Source organism: Corvus kubaryi, unplaced genomic scaffold (genome assembly GCF_017639235.1).
Source record: "Corvus kubaryi isolate FWS band 111438036 unplaced genomic scaffold, C.kubaryi_AGA036_p1.0 66, whole genome shotgun sequence".
NCBI classification, from domain to species: Eukaryota; Metazoa; Chordata; class Aves; order Passeriformes; family Corvidae; genus Corvus; species Corvus kubaryi.
In genome coordinates, this window is record NW_024582054.1 from 799,756 (window position 1) to 816,340 (window position 16,585).

General features: G+C 38.9%; 1 protein-coding gene across 2 annotated transcripts in view; it reads left to right on the forward strand.

Moving 5' to 3' along the window:
- The first annotated feature begins 58 nt into the window (after positions 1-58).
- The window catches only part of SNAP23 (synaptosome associated protein 23), a 22,377-nt gene continuing 5,850 nt past the window's right edge, over positions 59-16,585 (forward strand). The window contains exons 1-7 of one of the 2 annotated variants that reach the window (XM_042048233.1): positions 59-152; positions 9,414-9,519; positions 10,110-10,151; positions 11,428-11,476; positions 11,998-12,115; positions 15,530-15,682; positions 16,238-16,382. In XM_042048233.1, the coding sequence (XP_041904167.1) occupies positions 9,463-9,519; positions 10,110-10,151; positions 11,428-11,476; positions 11,998-12,115; positions 15,530-15,682; positions 16,238-16,382 (564 nt within the window). In that variant the 5' untranslated portion in view covers positions 59-152; positions 9,414-9,462. The remainder of the gene's footprint in view (positions 153-9,413; positions 9,520-10,109; positions 10,152-11,427; positions 11,477-11,997; positions 12,116-15,529; positions 15,683-16,237; positions 16,383-16,585) is intronic. The other variant, XM_042048232.1, reaches the window with a different exon arrangement.

Here is a 16,585-nt window from a genome sequence, read left to right on the forward strand (position 1 = left end):
GGAGTGGCGGATGGGCGGGGCCGGCCCCGCTTCCGGGGGCGGTGGTGACGCGCGCGGGCCGCCGCTGGGCAGCGGGGACGGGCGGGGCATGAGCGCTTAAAGGGGTGGCCCGGCCCGGCGGGAGGGAGCGGCGGCGGCGGCGGTGCCGGTAGGTGTGTACCGGGTTGGGTTTTGTCAGCTTGCAGCGCCCCGGGCGGGGCGGCAGGCTGGCTGATCCGGTCCGTGTTCTCCTCGCTGCCGCGTAGCGCCCTGTGCGGGGCGGGCTGGGGCTGCCGGGGGCCCTCCGTGGGGCGAGGCGGGCCTGGCGCGGTCTGGCCGCGCTGGCCCTGCGGTTGCCGCCCTGTATCAGCTGCGCGGGATAATGGGGCGGTCTGGGCCCGGGTTCTCCGAGCCCCCGCCTCAGCGGTGGGCTGCGCCCGCCCCCGCGTGCGGGGAGGCCTCGTGGGCTCGCCCCTCCCGGGGGCGGCAGTGCCATGGCCAGGTGGCTTTTCTTTGCATGGTGGGAGCCCGTGAATTGCGCTGTTAGTAGAATTCAGGGGAAAACCCACCTCTTGTTGCGTCTTCTTAAACTTATGTATTCTGTCCTGCTGCCTTTAGACTAATCTGTAACATTAAGAAATAATGTAATAATAAGCATTGAAGTGCTTTTTGTGCTTCTCTCACTTGTATGTCTCGATGTCTTTGGTGTCCTTCTGGGAAGCTTCTGACGAGTCGGCTTTATTTTTCGCTTTCTTTCTCTTTCACTCAATGTGAAGTCAACACGTGACTTGACACTCTTAAGTAAACGATGTAAAGGAACTTCGGAAATTTATTTGTGCAGCCTCTCTGACTATTTGCCTAACTGTTTTTTTGTTCCCCTAAAAAGGGCACTAGATCCTCAGTGTTTAGAACTAAGGGTGTTGCTTTACTTCCTCTTCATAAACAAACCTAATTCTCTGCTGTAGAGGGAACAACTATGTAGGAAGGTGTTTAGGGACAAAGGAAAAGCCTGTTGTGATGTCAGTTACTTTCTTGATTGATTGATTTGAGTACTTTATTGCTTACTGGCAGTCTAGTAGCCAGTCTATATGCCTGACTTCCTCTGCTCTGCAGTTTTTGAAGTAGGTTATTATATTATTTTATTATATATATATATTATATAGCACAATTTGTGTCATTAGGAGAAATGGAATCTGTTACTGTCCATAAGTGGATCAGAGTTTGACTGTGAATTTGTATTGTCCAGTATCTGGTTTGGAGGAGGTTTCATGAGGCTTTTTCAGGGACAAAAATGAGTTGTTGGGATGAGTGTAGAATTGAACACACAGCACAGAGGAGGTGGCATTGGTGGCCTATTCTTTGTGCTATCGCCTCTGTGCAGTGCGTTCAGGAAGCTGATAAGAGAAAGCAGGAAGCATGCAGAGTAGTGTCTTGGTCGTGGGCCCTGGCCTCTTCCTCCAGGGTCACAGATGCTTTATTCATTTATCTTGTAGACATAATCATCTGGAGGAGTACATTCTGGTGCTGATACCTTGTGGCACCCTGCATTAGCTGGGCTGAATTTCAGCTACCTAGCAAGTAGGATAGCTGTTTGTGTTAAAGAAGGATTTTAAAAAGCCCACTTTTCTGTATTAGTGATATGAAGAATTTGAGAGAACAAAAAACCCTCCATCCCTAACCACAAAGCTATCTAATAAACTGTCTAATTGTGACCTTTGCAAGCATGCACAGAAAATTAATGCTTAACATTCACATATCTAAGAATATTGTTCTATGAATTGTTCCATCTTTAGGGAGGGGAACAGATCCCTTTACAAGAGAAGGAACTGAGAGCATCCATGATCACCTGAGGCTGTACCAATTCACTGACAGCTAAAAATACAGCTCATGAGATACTGGCTTTCAGTCAGTTGCTGCAACAGCAGGGTTGTATCATCATCTAGTTCCTATCTTTGTGGTAAGAAGGCATAGGCTGTATTTCTCAATCATCCTTGCAAATGTACTGGATAGCTATCCCCCCCCAGTTTACAAGTTATCAGTGAAGGAGGAAGAGAAGTTTGTGGTATTGATTAAAAGCATGACTTCACAGCAAAAGGGGTAGGTGCAAAAGAGGACCTTCAGATGCTGAGTAAGGAACTAGTTTAATATGTAGCAAATGTGATGGATATATGACAAATTTCTGAGAGGCATTCAGCCTGTCAGAGGCACAGAACTGCTGCTTGTCAGCCAGAGATGCAGGACAAAAATCTTATTCAGGGTGGGTTTGTGAAAGTGCCAGCAATCAAAACAATTTATTGGTCTGGTGCAAGTAGACCTGTCTGGCTTTAGAAAACTCATTACTTTTGTCAGCCTTTCCATGTCCAGATGTGGACAGTGTAGTTGGAATTGAACAACCACTTTATGAGGCCTTTTGGCACCCTGCAGTTCATTTAAATTCATAAGGATCAGTAAGGGTTTTGAGTGCTTTGGACAGCACAGCCTTAATGTGCTGTGACTGTCATAAAGCAAGGAGTTAAGTTTTCTTTTTTCCTAGAGATAGTAAGCATTAGAATTGCTTCTCAGCTAAGTGCTGAAGAAAAGCATATTCAAATCATGTGACTTGCCTACTATAGTTCCATTACCATGGAAGTGTCTTATAAATCTCCGAACATTATTGGTATTGAAAAAAACCTTGAAAATACCTTGCAAAGTCACCGTTGTAATGGCTTTTGAAACTTGTTTACATTGGAAACTGAATGTGTTGGTATAAATAGCTGGCTTCCAGTTGGCAAGTAATTCTAAATAAAAATGAAAACACTTGCAAGAAGAACCCTTAGTGGTGCAGTGGAGTGTCTTAGGCCAATGAGATAGACAACAAAGAAAGATTTCATGTTCATTTTTTACAGTGTGCTTTGGGAAGGTGGGTGGCAAAGATGATTATATTGTTGCTGGCTGCATACAACAGTACTTTGATCTTGAGGGTCTTTCTATTCAAGTGGTTTATTACCTCCCCCCCTCCCCAAGTTTGAATGTGCCTCTTATCGGGAAACCCAGCCAGTGAGCTGCTGTTGGATGAAGTGATACTTCCTTAGCTTTCTGATCACAAGCAGATATTTCAACCTGGGGGCATGTACATGCGGACGCTAGATCACTGTGGGTATAACTAACCCTGAATTTGCTCCTATCTCACTGTGAAAGTTCTGGCTTGGCAGATCTTAGCTCTCAGTTCAATAGCTGGGGTTGGGACAGAACTCCATGCTTGTGACTGATCCACCTCAAATGTGGCAATGTGAGCAGTGCTTTTCCAAAGCAAAAACTTGCACTGTACTCTCTCTGGATCACCCTACTGCTAATACAGACATAGCCATAGCTCACATCAGTCTGTGTCACCTTCCAGTTTTTTCAAGTTAGACAAAGAACCCACTAAAATGCTTCAGCTGCTCTATTAACAAAATTAGGATCACTAAGCCAGTGATGCTTTGCGTGGATCTGGCACCATGCTAAAATCGGCCCAAAAGTGCTTGTTGTGTCCCTCATTATTTTGCAAGAAACATCTTGAGTTTTTAAACAGTTCTGTAAAATCACCTTTGCTTTGTCTTTTTCTCAGTCCTCTCCAGCCTAACAACCTCACATAGAGTGAATGGAAAGGTTTCTAGGGTTTTTGAGGCCATGACTAAATGGATAGTAAGTGCGAAAAAGGCTGTGTAGACGTAATTTTGTTTCCTCTTGTTCAGGAGATAGAAGTAACTTAAGCCTAATCCATCCTCAACTGCCTTGGGCAGCAATGTCATAGTTATGATACGTGTTATAGTGGCAAACTTACAGGATGGCTTAGCTCAGCATGAATAGTCTTGTGAAGAGATCTAAAGCTTTAGGTTGGAATTGGAATTTCAAAGAACTTTCTGTCCTGCACCATCTCCAAAATAAAGCACGGCAGTAAAAATCAGGTTCTTATGATTTGCAGGCCATGCGTTTATTTCCTGGCTGCTCTGGTTTCTCAATGAATCTTTCTTTTTATAAGGCAGTGATAGTTAAGATAGTGAATGTGTTGTAGTCTGCTTCCTAGTAGAAAAGTTTAATGAGCCCAGTTAATTCAAGAAAATATATTTTTGTAGCAGATTTGGTTTTGTATATCTGTAGGTATCAGGCCTTCCTATGAAAGGGGCAGAAGGGGAGTTGTGCTGAAATGTGTTTAACTGAGCAAATAACTGCAGAGAACTGATAACAAAAAGTAAATACAGCTGACATCACATCCTTCCCTAAAGGAGCATTGCTTTGTATTTAGGCACATTAGATTCTTGTTTAAAACTTGCCAATCTAGAAAGAAAATTAAACAAAAATTACAGAATATTGTTATAATTATGAAATATCTTTTTAGACTTTTGTCTTTTTTTGGGGGTTAGGATTTTTTAAATGGTAGGAGAGGGAAACCAAAGAAAATAGACATTAAGCATCAATATTAAAATAAATGCTTGCCTTAGCAAGTGTTATCATAACAAAAATACACGTCAGGTACACTTTAGCCATATCAAGTTTTTTCTCTCTGTATATTTTGTCTTTACTGAGTAGTCTTAATGCCTTGGGTATAAAATAGTTTTGTCATATATCATTAACATAAGAGCTGGATACCTCAAAGGATGCTTTATGATTCCTGGGCAGAAAGATGGGGAAACAAGTATCCTTTCTTTATGTATGTATACTGTGTTCTGTTGGAACAGCTGGGTTATTTCAATCCAAATGGCCTCATCTTGGGTGCTAAATTTTCTTTAGAGGTGTCTTGCATGAAAGGCACCTGGTATGTTCAGCTATTCCAATTAGGCCTGCAACTATCAAGTGTGTATTTACATCTTTGGAAACAGCTTGTTTTGGAAATGTTTTGTTTGTTTTAAATTACTGTTGTGTCCTCTTCTTTAATGTTTTAAACTGCTGTGTGGTGAGAAGTCTTTATTGCCTAGGGAATGTCTTTTTCTGTTCTGCCTTATGACACTACTTGCCTCTGCAGAACTACTGTGTAGGTTGTGTCTTTGCCTACAAAAGCAATGCTGCAAACTAACGGAAATAAAATGATGGGTTTTTTTAGTCTAATGCATTTGGCTTGGATATTCAACTTTAAACAGACATTATAATCAAACTAATTCAAAGAGCATGCTTTCTTATGCCTGTCTTAAGAAGGAAATCTTAACATGTCTTGTTTTTACATACTCTAGTGGCAACGTCTGAAAAGTGAAGGTGAGTAAGCTTACTGGGAAGTCTAGAGAAAAAAAGAAAGGTTCTGTCACTTTCCAATGATGTAAGACCTCAAGAAATAATTGGAAAAGTTCAGCAAATAGCTGAACCCTTTATCTATGATAAAAGGTTGTCAGAACATTTCTCTTAACCAAGTGTTTTGAATGGTGTTACTTAGCTTACTCACACATGGGTCATTTATCCTAGCAATTATATGAGACATCACTTTAAATTATGGTTTCATCTCACAAGAGGCAAAACACTCCAGGTGTCTAAATATGAGTATCAGAAGATAAGCACAGGCATACCTCAGCTTTGAAGAATCCTCAAAGTAACTTTTTTTTCCCCTCTGTGTCTGTTGTGTTGGAAGGGTTTTTCCTCCACATCTTGAAGCTGGATTTCTTCATTGTTAGGTCAATTTATAAACAGTTTCAAGAGCAAATACTATTGATTTAGGGCGAAAGTAGGTGGAATGCTGTGTGTTTCTGTAGAACTTCTTGCTGGCTGGCAGTGGAGCTATTCAAGAAGATATGAGCAAGCTAGGGGAACACAAAGCCTGTCTGTCAGCTGTTGGAACTGGTTTGCTGATGGCACCAAGCTGGGAGGAGTGGCTGAGATTTCAGAGTACTGTGTTGCCCTTCAGAAGGACCTCAACAGGTTGGAGAGATGGGCAGGGAAGAACTGTCTGAAATCCAGCAAAGGCAAATGCAGGGTCCTGCACCTGGGGAAGAACAACCCCAGGCACCAGCACAGGCTGAGGGCCGACCTGCTGGAGAGCAGCTCTGCCAGGAGAGACCTGAAGGTCCTGGTGGACAACAAGCTGTCCCTGAGCCAGCAGTGTCCATGTGGCCAAGAAGGCCAATGGTGTCCTGGGGTGCATTAGGAAGAGCATTGCCAGCAGGTGCAGGGAGGTGATTCTGCTCTACTCAGCCCTGGTGAGGAGGCCACATCTGGAGTGCTGTGTCCCATTCTGGGCTCCTCAGTACAAGAGAGACATGGAGCTCCTGGAGTGGGTCCAGTGGAGTGCAGTGAGGATGAATGGCCAACTGGAGCATCTCTTTTGTGAGGAAGGACTGAGGGAGCTGGGCCTGTTCAGCCTCAAGAAGAGACAACTGAGAGGGGACTCATCGATGTCAATCAGTATCTGAAGGGAGGGTGTCAGAGGATGGAGCCAGGCTCTGCTCAGTTCTGCCAAGCAACAGGACAAGAGGCAACGGGCAGAAACGGATGCACAGGAAGTTCCACCTGAACATGGAGAAAGCTTCTTTACTGTTCTGGGGGCCATGCACTGGAACAGGCTGCCCAGAGAGGTTGTGGAGTCTCCCTCACTGGAGATAGTCCAGAGCCATCTGGATGTAATCCTGTGCCGTGTGCTCTGGAATGACCCTGCTTGAGCAGAGAGGTTGGACCAAATGACCCACTGTGGTCCCTTCCAGCCTGCCGTATTCTGGGATTTGGTGGCAAATACCTGTGTTTTCAAGCCATTGTCTGATGTCAGATGTAAGCAGATGCTTTCTGGTTTAGTATGTTACTGCTGACTTACTTGTATCAAAGGTGGATTGCACGTTCCTTTGTCAGCTAACATGAATAGGACAAAGTGGACGGGGAATAGTTTGGTAGCTAATACTACATGAAGTAGCTCTTCATGTGATCGCTGTGTCTCTTCATGTAATTACTATCATATTTCACATGGCATTGTCTTTCATAGGATTTTATTAATAAAAGCACAGTTGCAAAGCCCATGATTAATTTACTAGAGTATATGTGAGCTTCAGTCCTGAAGTTAATTTATGACAGACCAAAGTTAATTCATAACTTCATGAAGTTACCTTCCAAACTGCATCACGTAGTATTCCTAGTTTGGGAGTTGTCACCTTTCTTCTCCTTTTTTAAGTCTCACTACTGGCTTGTTTTTCAATGGTTTCTCCATGAACTTGTAGTTCCAGTAGCACAGGACAGTATTCTGGCAGTATTGAATAAAACACAAAACTCAGGTTTTGATGAAAAGTATATATACGTTCTTCAGGTTTTGGATGCCTCCTTGACATGAAGGTAGTAGTATAATATATTTGCAAGCAATTGTTCAAATATAAGAGTCTTATTACCCTTTAAAGACTTCTTTTATAAACAAATCCTCCTTATGTATGTTTACAAATACTGTTGTCATGCTCTCACCCCAAAAGCCAAAGAAGCTGTTGTGTTGTGTATCATTGGCTGCAATATGGCTCTTGGGTAATTCAAACACAGCTTCTAAGCTAGGGTTACATTTTACAGCTTGCAGTTGTGCTTATGCTGGTATGTGAAATTCTGGGTAGTCTAAACCCACAGCTGCAAGGGGAAGCAGAACACTGAGCTAATGAAAAAGAAATCTCCAGGTTGCTCTGGGAATACAGCTGCATTTCTAGCCTTGTTCTGCAATTACAATGGGACTCTTGAGAAGTTGTTATAGGGCGGGGATGTGATATTCATTCTGATGTCCAAGATGAGATGTATTTTATGGCTCACAGCTTCAACAGTACTTGAATGGTGGTACCCAAAGCAGGGAAAGGCTGCCAAGCCTGCAACAATTGCAGTAATTGAGATACTGCTTGTTTGATACGACTGAATATATAATTGAATTTTCATAGAATTTCTGAATATTAAGTGAGTGCAAGATCTTCATCCAAAGAACCAGCTTGATGTCATTTTCCTTTGCTTAATCTAATTCAGTGAAAATATGTACTTTCCTCCCTATCCCAGGTTTACTGGTCCTTAGCTGTGCAAATCAGCTTGAAGGGTGTTCCCAAATTCAAAGCTGGAACTGCCTAAAATAAACCTCATGAAAGCCTTAAGCTTGTGAATGAAAAGGTATTCCTCTGATTATACACTGAAATTGGACTACTGCAAACAGTTATTTAGAAGCCTTGTGTGAGAATATCTTGATTTTTTTTTTTTTTTTAATGTTAGCAAAAACTAACTTGCATTGACATCTACTTTAGAAAAATCTCCTAGAGCCACAGTCTCAGGTTATGCTAGGTGCTGAAGATCAAACCTGCTGAAATATTCTTTAAATCCTGAAGTACTTCAGCTGTAAGGGATTTAGGTGTCTTGATTTCAGTTCACTATCAGAGTTATGCACACTTCCTGTGAAGAGCTGTGGGGTAACAGCTGGGAAAATCTGCATAAATTTACCCTCCTAGGAGCAATTACGTATGTTATATATTCTAAAATACTGATCTTGTAGGGGAAAATGGATCAAGTCAAGCAGGATGTTTGGAACTATATTCGTTGGTAACATGAACTTAATTGGAAGCTACTCACGTGAAAGGTCAAGGATTAGTTTAAAGTTAAGGGGGAAAATTCTTTGGGGAAAAATATCCTCTTAAGTCTCAGCTTATGTGCTATCTCATTAAATTCTTGTATAGCCTGTGAGCTCTGTTTTCCCATTGCTAGGAGTGCTGGCTTTAATACCATTCCTCCAACAAAAATGCAGATTCTTAGCTCTGAAAGACCTGTCTCTGATAGGTTATTTATGGGATTGATGCGATTGCTTTTTCATTTCATATCTTTAGGCAAAATATATCTCTTCTGTTTATAGCAAAAGGTAAATCATGGTGTGTCGGGACTTCAGTTATGACCTTATGTTTATTATGAGAAAGGTAGATGAGAAAACCTTTGCTACAGTTGCAACATACCAGTTAAAACCTTTGCAGGTTCTTTTGCATTTGAGGAATTCACCATGCAATAACAACAACCATTTCTAGAGTGTTACTGGATCATTTTAGGTAGTGTTTCATCTGAGAATGTTTCCCCTTTTTCTGACTATTGAAATTCTGCAATGGAAATGGAAGAACACTTAAAGTTTATGCTAGTAACTTAAATGTCTTAATGGATTTATTTCTAGATTACTGGGCAAACCAATGTTTTTTTCTAGCATGGAGAAGCTTGTTATTTTAAGACCTTATTTCCTGTTTTTTATCTAACTAACAATAGAATTTTTAAAAAAATGTTTAGGAAGCTAAATCTTGGAAAGAAAACTGCTTCATATACTGATTGTTCCTATATTTCTTTTAGCTCCTCAGTTAGGTCATCTCAGCTGAATAATTATTTTAGTGTCTTCTAGTCCTAATGAGATGTTTTACTGAGCAGAATTAAATGTATAGGCTCTCATTCTTTGAACTGTCTTCTAGTTTCAACTCAAAATACTGATGAAAGGATAATTGTGATGCTTACTTGGTATCTTATTACAGGGGGAAGGTTCTCTTTAACGTGATTGCTTACAAGTAGTTCTTCCTCATCATGGATGAGCTATCACCTGAAGAAATTCAGCTGAGGGCCAACCAGGTCACTGATGAGGTAACTATTACAGGAAGACATCTGGGATTACAGTACTTGTCTGAAAAGATTAGAATGTCTTTTAAAAATAAGGACAGACCAGGATAGTGATTCTGTAAGGTTATAGCTGAATGTTTTAAATTTTCACTTTACTTGGTAAATACTGGAGTGAAGACTACTCCTAAAAATAAGAATGAATTTTGACTTCTGAATTTGAAAGTCACTTACTTAACTGAGTGACTTAAGTGAGTGACTTAACTGGGTGACTGATCACCCAGTCTTGATTACTGATATGATGGTGTTTGGGTACCTACAGCATTGTTAATCATATTGATATACTTCATGGCTTTGTTATTTCACTAAAATTCATTTTAATATGTCGTCTTTTATAATGACTTTCCAATGGGATAAGAAAAATAATAGCAAGGACTAAAAACCAAGAAAAACTGATGTGCTGCCACTATGAGCGTGTTGTAGCATGTATTAAATATAGACAAGGTGATGAACCTTTGTATACTATTGCCTTGCTACAATGAAGTGGCAAAGAAGACTTTCAGGCACTGTGGTGTATATAACTAATTAATGCACTCATTTTAAAATTCTTTTTCTAGTCTTTGGAAAGCACAAGGAGGATTCTTGGCTTGGCCATTGAGGTAAGGAAAAGCTTTTAAATTCTCTGGATTAAGCATAAAAAGCAGCATGTTAACTGTCACAAAGTGATTTTAAACAGTTTTTTGTCTTTCTCAAGGCACATACACTTCATCATTAAAAGTTGCTGCTTTAATTCAGTAGTAGCATTAGAATGACATAACCTTCATGATTTTCACATTATATCACATTACAGAAGAATCAATATCCTTTTTACCTCTTAAGCAAAATGGTCTAATCTCCAGATGCTCCAGATTAGTTGTAAAAAGTCTTCTGTTGGTCTGTTATGTCTTTGGCTGCTGCATAATTTGCTATTCATAACATCTTTCATTTGTCTTTTAGCTTAGTTTGTGAACAGTGTGGGAATGTTTCACTATGAGGACAGTAGGGCTCGGGTAGGGTAGTAGGGTAGGACTACTCTTGGTTCTAAACAAGTAATTCTACATACACCTTCTTACAGTCTGTTAATTGGCTTTAACTGTAGTTAGGGCTGATAATGAAACTCTTGACACCCTTTTACATGACTTGAAACAAATCTGTATTTTGGGTTTATCGAAGTGAAGTTGTATGAGGAATCTACTCCTCTACACAGTTACGGCTTGCTGAAGATGCTGCTGTTATCAGTGAGGCATTTGAATCACCACAGCCTGATGAATACCTCTCACACACAAATGTTAAGTACATGTTATGGGCCAACATAATTTCTCTTGGTATTGTAGTTTGATGATTCATTCTATGCTGCCATTCTATGCAGCATGGGTGCAACTTGCATGCTAGATCCAAGACTCTGGGCCAGCAAAGAGCTCTGCTGTAGTATATTCCTCACTGCTGAATTCTTAGGAGTGGTTTTGCAGGCTTTGTTTTTCTTTCTTTTATTCTGGCTTGCAGGACTAAAGGCCTTGTCAGTCCTCTTGAAGGATGTAGGGATGAATGAACCAGTATCACTTCTCAAAATGAAGCACAGCTAGGTTTACTTTTCTAGCTAGACATTATCACAGTTCAGTCTGAGTATTACAATAAATTTTATCATCTTGTTGTAATGTAAAAAAACCCTCACAAAAACACCATAAAAACCCCACTAATTGAGATAGTGTAACAGGTGAGATGCTTATCAGCCTAACATAGGTTATAATTTGAGACTTATAATAGCTTTACTACAGAGGTTATTTCAAGCACAGTGTCTTATTGTAAATTTGGTTGGATTATCAAATTTAATATGCAGACCTTCTGATTTTGCGCTGCAATCTTGTTTTATATCTGCAACTAAATTTCTTTCTGCAGTCCCAGGATGTTGGCATCAAAACTATTACCATGCTGGATGAACAAGGAGGTAAGTTCTTCCCTAACACTAAGAATTGATATTAGAATGTAATCAGTGTAAGAAAAGGATTATCATACAAGAGTTGTTGCTGAAACTAAAGGCTTATTATTAAAGATTATTTAGATGAAAATGAGATTTCCTAGATGGTTATTCCTGTGTGTTTGTAGTATTGAAAAGAGGTTTTAAAGTAGTTGAGAGGTAATGATAGTTACAATGTAATACAGCTCTGCTGCAGAAGCTGCTTCTTTCCACCATCACATGAATGTAACTATCTGCATTTATTCTAAAAGTAGCAACAGAAATGCTACTCTAAGAATAGGAAAAATATTTGTAATACAGTGAACAAAACCTCTCACTGAATATCTTTCTTAAAAATTAAAAAAAAAATCTTAGAAGGCAGGAAAGAAAAAGGTCACTAGTCTTGGTATAAAGATAGAACTGAAACTTGTTCCTGCTTTAAAGAAATATTGATTTTCCCCCCCCACCTTCCCTCAATCCATGTTTATTCAGGTTACTTGTTTCTCTTCTAGAACAACTAAATCGTATAGAAGAAGGCATGGACCAGATAAATAAGGACATGAGAGAAGCTGAGAAGACACTGACAGAGCTCAACAAATGTTGTGGGCTCTGTGTCTGTCCTTGTAACAGGTCAGTTATATTGGTACTTGGGTCTGGAGTTCTAGAATATTCCCAATAGCTACTATACCAGGAGACATTCACTAATAAAAGAGCAAATTAAAAAACACTGAATCTCTAACAAAGTTGATTGTTTTGGTTTGTAGAGCTGCATCCCTTTAAAATTCTATGAGAGTAACTGAAGCCTACTTGTATCTAACCATACATTGTGCCCCTGTTACTGTAAATATAGCTGCTATATAGCATCCTGCCCTAATCTCCTTAAAGCTTCTATTTAGTAGAAAACTATCAATGTCCATGCAGATGAGACCAAATTGGACTGCAAATAGCTATATGTAAGTGCCTGTCTGTTGGAAATTTGATTCCAAAAATAATTTTTTTGCAACAGTGCTTTTGTACTAATTTAAAAGCAAGACAATTTATGTTTTGGAGAAGGAAATTAATATTGGTTCTCTAAGCATTTGAAAAATATGCATAGTTCAGGGAGGGTGAGAATAGGACAGAACAGACACTGGTATTAAAGCTATAATCTTTTTACTAGTGGCTACATAAATTCTTGCAGACCTTCTTCACAGTACCTTTATAACATCAGTGTTAAGGCTGCCATATCTAAGTCAGTTAAGTAATCTAATATTTAGTATGGCACTTGATTTGCACTTTTAAACATGTAAACAGACTGAACAATGATCAGAATTATTTTTGATGGTGTCCTAGCTTTACCTTTAAGCAATAAATTACCAAATTGTGTGAATTGGATGTGATCATAGCCCTTCCAAATGAAGAAGACATAAATTGAGTATGGTGACTGAAGTGATTAGTGTGTGTGTTTGTTGGTGTTTGCTCTTTAGCATGAGCAAAAATATCATTCAGTGAAGAAGTAGCAGAACTTCAGGTAAAAATTCCTTGGAGTGGCTGAGTCTACTTCACCAACAGAATAGTACTTTGAGGATCATTTAGGAAAGATATGAATGTGACTTCTAAGGCTGAAAATCTTAGTGCTTTAGTGCCTTGAAAATGCAGACATCCTGGCCTCTGGATAGGTGTGCTTACTGGTTTATATTAGTTGGATCAAGCTGGTGGACTTTGAGCATTTTGACACACTCAGTCTTTGTTTTCTGTAGTTGATAGTCTTATTTCACTGAAGCTAAGCAGCTTATTGACACTGAGCAAGCTCAGAATTTATGAGCTCTTGTGGCACTCCAAGTACACAGATAACGAGAACAGAAATAGTTGTGTACCAAACTGGACAGTAATGTACAGGAAAAAAATGGGTAAGTAGAGGGCAGCGAAGAAGAGTGAGTGTCTTTCATATATCTACTGCTACACCAACCTTTTTGTCAATGTCAGATTTGTCAACCAGTTACCTCCACAGCTTTTCATAATTTTCATAAAAGTGTAATGCTAAATAAGCTAAATCAGAACACTTGCTGAATTATTGGATTTTTTTTATTTCTCCTAGGCTTAGATTATTTATAAAAGCTTTGTGAAAACACAGAATACTGGCAGTTCTGTAATGCAATCTATGTATTAATAACAATTTACCTTTTTGTTGATCTTTACTACTCTTTCTTCTCCATTCTCTCCTAACACTGATGCTTGCTTTCTAAAAATGAAGACTAGGATAAGAAGCTGTATTCACTTAAACTGGTGAAAGTGGATTTTAGGACAAGGTCAGTGTTAGTAGTGCAGATGCATATTTAACCAGCTATCTGAAGTGATGTTTCTATTGCATTTGTGCTTGCATGTGCATGATGTCTGTCTGCATGCGGTTCTCCTTGTGACTGTGATGTTTTGTAATACTGATGTGAATAGAAAATGTCCATTACTACAGAGGGGATTATTAGCTGTGGAAATGGTGAAACAACTGCTTGAGCCTTTGCTGGTTTGACAGGTTGTGTAAATCACCTTAGTTTTGCAGAAATAAAATTTGAGAAATGTGAATGTATAGAAATTTGAAAAACAGGTCTTAAAAACAGGTGGTGAGAAGTTTTTTTCCAAACTGTGCTTACTTTGAACGATAATTTTGTTTCTAGCTGTCTACTTCACACGTGCAACTAGTCTTCAGGTAGCTTGGTTTTTGTTAATAAAGTCCTCACAGTTGCCTCTGGCACCTAAGACTTTGCTTCTCCAGAAGCAAATCATGCAAAGATCTCTTGCTGTTATGGCTTTAGTATAAGATATTAAAATATCATACTCAATCTAGCTGCAGTAAATCTAATGAGCTCTTTAAGCCTGTGTATGTACAAGGAGCTAGAATTGACTAGTTTAAGTTTCTTTAGGATTTGTTGGGTGCTACATTTCCATTATGAACTGAGAAATTATTCTATTTTTTCCCCTTGATATATTCATTCTAGATTACTTTTTGTAACATCTGACCTATAAGACATAATTTCCCATACTGAATACATAAACAGCAGTAGAATGAGGGGGAATATTTTTTCATCCAGTAAAGTTCACAACTCTTCAAACGTATAACATCTGGGTTACTGAAAGGCACTATATCTCTAGAAATTGACTGCCTGTGATGGCAGAGTTAGATGTACTGAAAGACACTACAGATTTCCCTTCACAGGTGTCTAAAGAAGCAGAAAAATGGCAGTGTCTGGATTGTCTAGCTTAAACGTGAAAATGCCACAAAACAAGGTGAACATGAGAATATTCTCAAAATAGGTTCTTTAGGACTCATGAGAACAGACCCCAGTTTAGATAAGTTTATTTTGTTAGGTTGTCTTCCCCTCTTGCTTTTGTGGCTCTGTGATTCTTGATATTGCTTTGTGTGGTGCTTTATTTTTTTTTTTTTTTTCTTCTATGAATTACATGGTAAAGGTGTAATGGTAAGTTGGTTTGTTGATTTAATGGAGTTAGTACAATTGAATTGCAGAATGAAAGAGCTATTTAAACATTATTAATATTATTTCATAATCGAAGTTAACATGAGAAACATTAACTTTTTCTATTGCCAAGTAATTTTTATGTTTGATAAAAAAAAGTCACAATTAATGGTTTTCTTGCATAGTATAGGTATTTGAGGGAGTTTTTGCATTCATCTTCATTTCTTCCTGAAAGATAACTAATCTTGACTCTAGATTAATTCCTGTTGTAAGTGCAACTCTATTTTATGACAGGGTAAGCTTTCCTGTTACTGTCATAAGCTTCTGTCTTCTGGTGAAGTACTGCTTTAAGGAAATTACTGTTCTTGTATTAACACTTTTAAGACCAAAGTTATCACTGTCCTGAAAGTAACTCAGTTGTGTTTGTACTATCAAGATACAAGAAATTGTATTATATAGACAAAGCTTTATCTGTACAAAATTTAATCTATGTTCCTGAATAAATGTTCCTGAAAATTCTAGATTTATACTGAATTTCAGTCAGGAAGCCATATTTCTGATGTAGTGGTTAAGATTTTTTATTTTTATGGAGTAGGACAAAGAACTTTGAGGCCAGCAAAGCATACAGAACAACCTGGGGAGATGGAACGGAGAACTCAGCAGATCATGTAATATCCATGCAACCAAGAAGTATAAATCGGCAGCAGCCTCAGACTTCTGGAGGACCAAGTGGTGGATATATTACAAGGTTTGCCTGTTCATATTCCTCCATCTCAAAGGCACAAATCCTATTACAAGTTGTCAGCTTCTTTCAGATGCATTTTAGGTGAAGTTGCTAAATAGTAAATTTTTTATTATTGTTTGAAGGAATTGTTACTTCTTGGAGAGGAGACGGCAGACACCTACACTTTCAGTATTGTAGTGCTCATCTTACATTTCTGTTTTTTTTACATAGTGGTGGTATTGTCAGTCTGTTTCTGGATGTGAGAATGATAGAGCTTAGAAGTCAGTTATTGAGGGGACTGTTAAAAATATTACTGTCATAAAGTATATTTGAGAGAAACTCATGTCTTAAACTTCTGGTAACTATATTAATTTTTAAGGCTATTTTTGTAGTAGTGGCTAGCTTAGCACTCTTTTTTTGGTGGATGCTTGCTTGGAATACAGGAAATCATAAAAGGGGAAAAGCATACCTTGGTTTTAATATACTGTGCAACAAACAAACAAGTTCTATTAGAGTAAATCTGGGCTAGATAAAAGCAAATTCTTGATTCTTGAAACATTGTCTTAATTATTTGAACAGGATAACCAATGATGCCAGAGAAGATGAAATGGATGAAAATCTTGCTCAAGTTGGAAACATTCTTGGGAATTTGAAAAACATGGCTTTGGATATGGGCAATGAGATTGATGCCCAGAATAAGCAAATAGACCGGATAAATGTAAAGGTAAGCATCAAAGCTGTTCTCTGCTTTCAGTTCAGAGGTTGTAACTGAGAGGTTATTAGGAATGTGCTCACTGTCCTATCTGTATTTACAGCAAATATGTGGTAAGATTATACCATCCTCTAGGTTGCAGTGGTTTGAAGAGATATACCTTGAGATATATATATATATATATATATATATATATATATATATATATATATATA